The sequence below is a fragment of the Gambusia affinis genome, linkage group LG04, assembly GCF_019740435.1.
Source record: "Gambusia affinis linkage group LG04, SWU_Gaff_1.0, whole genome shotgun sequence".
NCBI lineage: Eukaryota > Metazoa > Chordata > Actinopteri > Cyprinodontiformes > Poeciliidae > Gambusia > Gambusia affinis.
In genome coordinates this window covers 21,004,186-21,010,185 of record NC_057871.1, presented here as the reverse complement: position 1 = coordinate 21,010,185, position 6,000 = coordinate 21,004,186, and the positions used below count along the sequence as shown (strand labels likewise).

The 6,000-nt window shown below is 44.5% G+C and overlaps 1 protein-coding gene across 1 annotated transcript in view; it reads left to right on the top strand.

Annotated features, from left to right (window-relative positions):
- The first annotated feature begins 803 nt into the window (after window positions 1–803).
- Window positions 804–6,000, top strand: part of ldb1b (LIM-domain binding 1b) — a 31,056-nt gene continuing 25,859 nt past the window's right edge. Inside the window, exon 1 of the mRNA XM_044114255.1 lies at window positions 804–1,257. Within this exon, the coding sequence (XP_043970190.1) occupies window positions 1,230–1,257 (28 nt within the window). The 5' untranslated portion in view covers window positions 804–1,229. The remainder of the gene's footprint in view (window positions 1,258–6,000) is intronic.

Sequence of the window (6,000 nt, the reverse complement as noted above, 5' to 3'; positions counted from 1 at the left end):
TTTTCACCAGAGGAAAAAAAGTGCAGGAGCTCTAGCACCAACTAGCGTCTGTCTGTGCACATCTCTATCAAAAAAAAACAACAAAAAGATAGTTGAATCATTTTTGACATATTTTGAACAATAAAAAGGCCTCACGTCCTTAAATCTCACCAACTCTCTCTTGCTCTCTGTCTCTTTCTCACATGAACAAACTCCAGCATTTGACCAGGGAGGGACAAATGAGACGGTGATGGAGGAAGAATTAGACGGGAGATGGAGACGGTAGGAGGGAAAGGTGGAGCGGAAGAAAGAGTAATAGGGAGGGAGAGGAGGAGGAGAAGGTGGGAGCGGAGATAAATGGCTGAGGAGACGGTGAGATGAGTGAAGTCAGAGCGCAACACTGTGTGACACACTGCAGACGGGAAGACTAACGGAGCGAGAGGAGCGGTGGGGTGAGGAGGGGTGAGGAAGAGGAGGCACGTCAGGCCCCCTCCCTCTCTCTATTTTCTCCCCCTGCCTCCCCCGCTGTGTAGCAGACCTTTGCTGGATGGTAACAAGCCACTCGGACGGCTGCAGGACACACACGCATACACACGCACACTCTCTCTCTCTCTTTCACTCACACACACACACACACACACACAAAAGACAGATTTGTGTTGAATAACATTCTCTACATATTTTAAAGGTATAAGAAAAAAGGGTTGTTCTCTGAAATCAGCCTTCGGGTCACTTTGACAGTCCTCTCTCTCTCTCTCTCTCTCTCTCTCTCTCTCTCTCTCTCTCTCTCCTCCCACCTGAGCTGTAATTTGCAGGGCTGATGAGGGTGAGGGCAGAGCAGAGGCAGGAGCAAAATTCGCCAGACACACTAACACACACACACACACACACACACACGCTCGCAGACAGGCGGCTGCAGCTGCGCCGTTTACAGCTACAAACTGTGGGAGAATCTGATCCTTTTGTGCGAGTGTCTGTTTGCTCTTTCCTAACCTCGTCTTTCCCCCTCTTTTCGCTCTCTCTCTCTCTCTCTCTCTCTTTCTCTCTCTTTCTCTCCACGTCCCCTCCTCTCTCTGTGCTCCCTGTTGGTGTATCGGCGTGTGTTTGTGTGTGTGAAACGTGGGGATAACAGACGCTTATGTGAGCAGCCTCAGTGGCTGGCTGGCGAGAGAGAGGGAAGGAGAGGAAAGGGATAACAGAAGCCACCACCACCATCATTCTGATCGGATTCACACCAGACATGTGAGAAGATGTCCGTGGGCGGCTGCGCGTGTCCCGGTGAGTACACCGCTCCTGACTTTATCTGCTTGGTGTTGTTGTGGTTTTGGTTGGAGAGTGCAGCTTGGGGGGGAATAAATTAGAAAAACGGTACCCCTTCGAGAGGCCCTGAGGTCCTGCTTGCAAAGACTCATGGGAGGTTGACCTGTCTTAAAAAGTAGAATAGATGGAGGAGCAACATGTTGTCTGGTTTCAGAGTGTGAAAATGAAAGGAGATGGAGATCTTTGTTGGCCTGCTCACATCTGAGCATGAAGTTGCTGCTGTTGCCATGGAGCCACAAATGCAACTTCTCCACTTGTTCGCGTTGCTTCGGCAGGTAAACAGTTGGCACTCCTCCTTCGGTTTGTGGAAGAAGAGGAGGACCAGAGTGTGACAGTTGCAGGGCAAAGCTCAGTGGCGTGGATCAGAGGCGTGCATGATTGATTTGCTGCACCTTTCCCGCCCCCCTACCGCCACCAGGGATCTATTAATGAATGTTTGATGTCTCACGACTCACATGGGAGTTTGTCATTTAGGATCCATGAAGAGGCTGATGAGCAGGAAGTGGTCGGAAAAGCAGATTGGATTAGAGAAAGTGTCTAACATGAGGCGCTCTGATGCATTTGTTTGTATCCATCATCGTTACAGCTTTAGCATCTGTAACGATGATGGATTTACTATGACTTTAAAATATGTTGACACATCTTTGGTTTCCCACATTTTGTCCTTTTACAGCCAAACGCTTCAATGCATTTGACTGGTACTTCATGTGATAGACCGGCAGAAAGTACAGTACCTATAGTTGAAAAGTGAAGGGAAAATGATGTTTTACCAATAAACACCTCGAGGTTAGTTATTTTTAGAACCATGTTTAACGTCGTTTACAGCCTGAAAATGACGTTTCAGAGTGTAAATAAAAATTTATTTGCAAGTTTTTATTTATTTTTGCATAATTGGTCAATATCGGAAGAGCATCAAAGAGTATACATTTTCAAATTGTCCCACAAATTTTAAATAGGATGTAATTTTGGACTCCGATCCAAACCCTACGTGTCTGTAGCGCTGCTTCTTCCTGCCGGAAGTTGAACATCCACCTCAGTCTCAAGACTGTTGACTTGTTTTTTTTTTTTCTTTGATTGTCATTGTTTTAGCTCCGCCCATTTTCTCTTCCAATTAAATCATCTTCCCTGTCCCACCGCATGATTATGCTACAATCATGTTTCGCATTTTACCAATATTTTAGATTTCTGTCATTCATAAAGTTTTGCACTGTGGGTCAGGAAGTTCAGTTTTGGTCTCATCTGACCAGAACTTGTGGCAAACCTTAAACAGGATGTTTGTTTGTTTTTTCTACTATGCTGTTCTTGATGCTTTCCATAAAGTCCAGATTTGTGGAATGTGCATCTAAACGTTTCTCTGTCATCAGATTTCACTACCTGAGTTGTGGCTCTTTGCAGCTCCCTCCTCTCTTCTCTGATTAAGTCACTCCTTGCCCAGTCAGTCACTTTAGGTGGGCATCCATTTTCTGGTGGATTCACCGTTGTGTCATGTTCTTCCCCTGAACTCTATGAGACGTTGAAAGTTTGGGGTATTGTTTTAGACCCTAACCCAGCTTTAAACCTCTCCACAACTTTCTCCCTGATTGACAAAGGCTGATATTTATACTGGATTTTATTTAGGGAAACCAGAGCAAATTCACAACTATGCACTCCTTTGTGTTGCTCTGTCACAGAAACTCCCAATAAAACACACTTCAGTTTGTGTTTGTGGTATAACAAGACGTTTAAAAGTTACGTTTGTATGAATACCGTGTAATACTAGCTGCATTTCCATGGACCGTATAATTGCGCAAACTGGAATTACGAAAATAAATTCTCTTAATGGAGACGGGTCAATTTAGAAAAAAAACAAAAACACGTTTTTTGATAGTTTTTGACTATGAAAATTTGTGTATTTCGTAAAACTGTAATGGACACATTTTTTCACTTCACACGTGAGAGGTTACTACTGGCAGAAAAGACAAAGACAACGACAGGAAGTTGTAGGAGGATGATGGCGCTACATTTTTAAAATGTTTTAACTCATTCGCATGTGATTTTGATTACATTTCTTTTTAAACGGAAACACCACAATTGCAAAATTGTGTTTTCTCAACGTCAGCGGAATATCCAAAAAAACGTTTTGCGCACATGTCATGGAAACGCAGCTACTGTTCACGGTCCACTTTAAATTTCTTAAAGCACAACTATTGTACATGCTACAATTACTGATATCATTACTTGCTGCCTGGGGTCCACATCGCTCTTGTCTCTGCCTTCATATGAACCATTCGTTGGTTCTATGTTCCCAAATTACAAGAGGATAAATCTGTAGTCTAACCAGAGGAACCTATCCATCTCATCTCACCAAAGTGATAGAAGAATGACTTTTGAGGACCAAAAGTTGTGTTTGGGTGACAGCAAACATATGATCCTTCACATTGCATTAACTTTAATCAGTCTGAGGAGAACAGAAACAAGAAGAATTGAGGTCTAGAAATAAACCCCACCGCTGCTGAGCCGGAGGCAGTCTATTATTAAGTGTTACAGCGATTTATGTAGCACCCCTGATAGGAGGTGCAGGATGTTGAAATATAATCCTGACGCTGAAAATCTATTCATAATCATGACAGATGTGCCTTAATTTCTTCAGTACGGTGTAATATTTAGCAGCGGGAGGGGAGAAAGTAAAGCACGACAGAAGTTGTGTGGAGGTGGCCTCGTCTCTTTCCCCCTCCATGCAGGACCACAGCAGCCGCAGCGGTCAAACCTCAAACAGCCGGGCTTGTGGATGAGGGAATTTACCCGACCGCTCATCTGGGATCACGTTTCCCGACTTTAAAAAGACGTAACCCTAACCGGTTCCATGTTCTTGAGGTTCTGGAAACTCTTTAGCTGGCGGATTATTTCAAAATGGAAAGTTAAGAAGGAGCAAAGCTGAGAAGCAGTGCCAGATTCTTCTTCTGGGAGACTGATGTTAAAGGCTGGGAGATGCAGGGAAGTGTTGACACTGCGATCAAAACAGACAAGGATGCGTTCTTCAGAGATACACACACCCACACAGCTGCATGGGGGGGGTATATACCCTGCATCAGTTAAAGCTGCATGCACACAGCAGCCTTCGTGCAAACGTGTGTTTCCAATCTGTGTGCAGCGCCCCGTGCTACGAAGGCAAACGCTGCCACCTCAGCCGTTAAACGAGCCTGCGCAGCAGAGGCAGGAGCGTTTGTTTAGAAACGAGCCTCCTCGGCTATCTTGCGGTCGGATTGCATACTTAATCAACATGGTCATGGAAATTTCCAACAAAAGACGTATGTCTGCACTAATTCTCGCACTCCGATTGTTCGGTCTGGTGTTCCCCCTTTGTTTTGTTGCTTCAGCTTCCCTCCTTTTGCTTTTTCACCAGGCTCGTGGTCCAATTTTTTATTTTTTTTTCCACTTGCAAATACAAGTAAAAACTTTAATTTGGAAGACAAAAGTAGGGTTTTCATTTCAGGAGTGACATGCTGGGAAACAAGGTGTTTGGACTTATAAAAGCCTCACCTGCACTCACTGACACACACAGAGGTAACTGAAAACCAATGTAAACACGACCTCCAAATACAGAACAATCATCTCCATTCATTCATGTCAACTCCAGATGAACCCCCAGCTTGACCCAACAGAGGCGCTGGTTTAATTTGCACGTTTGCAGCCACGTCAGTGCTCCCTCTCTGCCTTTATAACATCGAAAAGAAATCAAAAGGAACTGCTTCTACATCCAGTCGCTCTACAACTACACACTTCAAAGTATTTTATAGGGTCTGATGTGGTAGAACAGCACATTTCAAATTTGGTAGGGGAAAGAAAATGCACATGTAATATGAAACTTGATGCGTTTGATTCAGTGCTTTGTAAGCCCACTTCTTGTTGAGTTTCCAGCGTGAAGTGTTTTGTGGTTTGTCTCTACCTGCTTTGCACATGTAGAGACCGAAGTTTTTGCCCGTTTTTCTTGGCCTTTCTTTGACTTTGAGTAGGCCATTTCAACGCATGAATATGTTTCAATCGCAACCATCCCATTACAACTCTGACTGTAAGTTTAGGGTTGTTTTCCTGCTGGAAGTTGAACTTTTACGTCAGTCTCAACTTCGATTCGATTTTCTTCCTGGATCGCACTCAAATTACTGTCATCCATCTGTCCATCAACTGTTCCACCTCAAGAAAAGCATCCCCACAGTGCAATGCTGCCACCACCATGTTTTCGTGTGTGCAGTGTTAAGGCTCTCCCAAACTTAGTTCAAAGCCAACCAGTCGACGTTCGTATTCACACGCCTTCCATAAACGGCGCCGACCAACTGGGTGAGACCCACCCTGCTTCAGTATGCGTCGCGCCCCTAAAGCGTGCAGGGAAACGGTCAATGAGCGAGAGCCATGCCTTCCTGCAAACAGCCTCTTCCAGAGACACTACTTGGCAATATCCGCTAAGGAAGTTTTAGGCATTTGACAAACTTTGTAGGCATTTTGTGAAGAATTGCACAAATGTTCGTACTGCCCCATTGCGTTGGATAAGAACTATTTGTTTCACCTGCAGAATCAGATAGGGGAGATATTGGAAGCAGACTAGTTGAAGTGACAAATATTAATTTCTGTCCCGATGCATTTCTGCACAAATGGTTTTCGTGTCGTTTCAGTAGTTCGTGGTGCAGCGCCACCACAGTTGAGGGTGTGAACGGTTCTTAAAAAGGT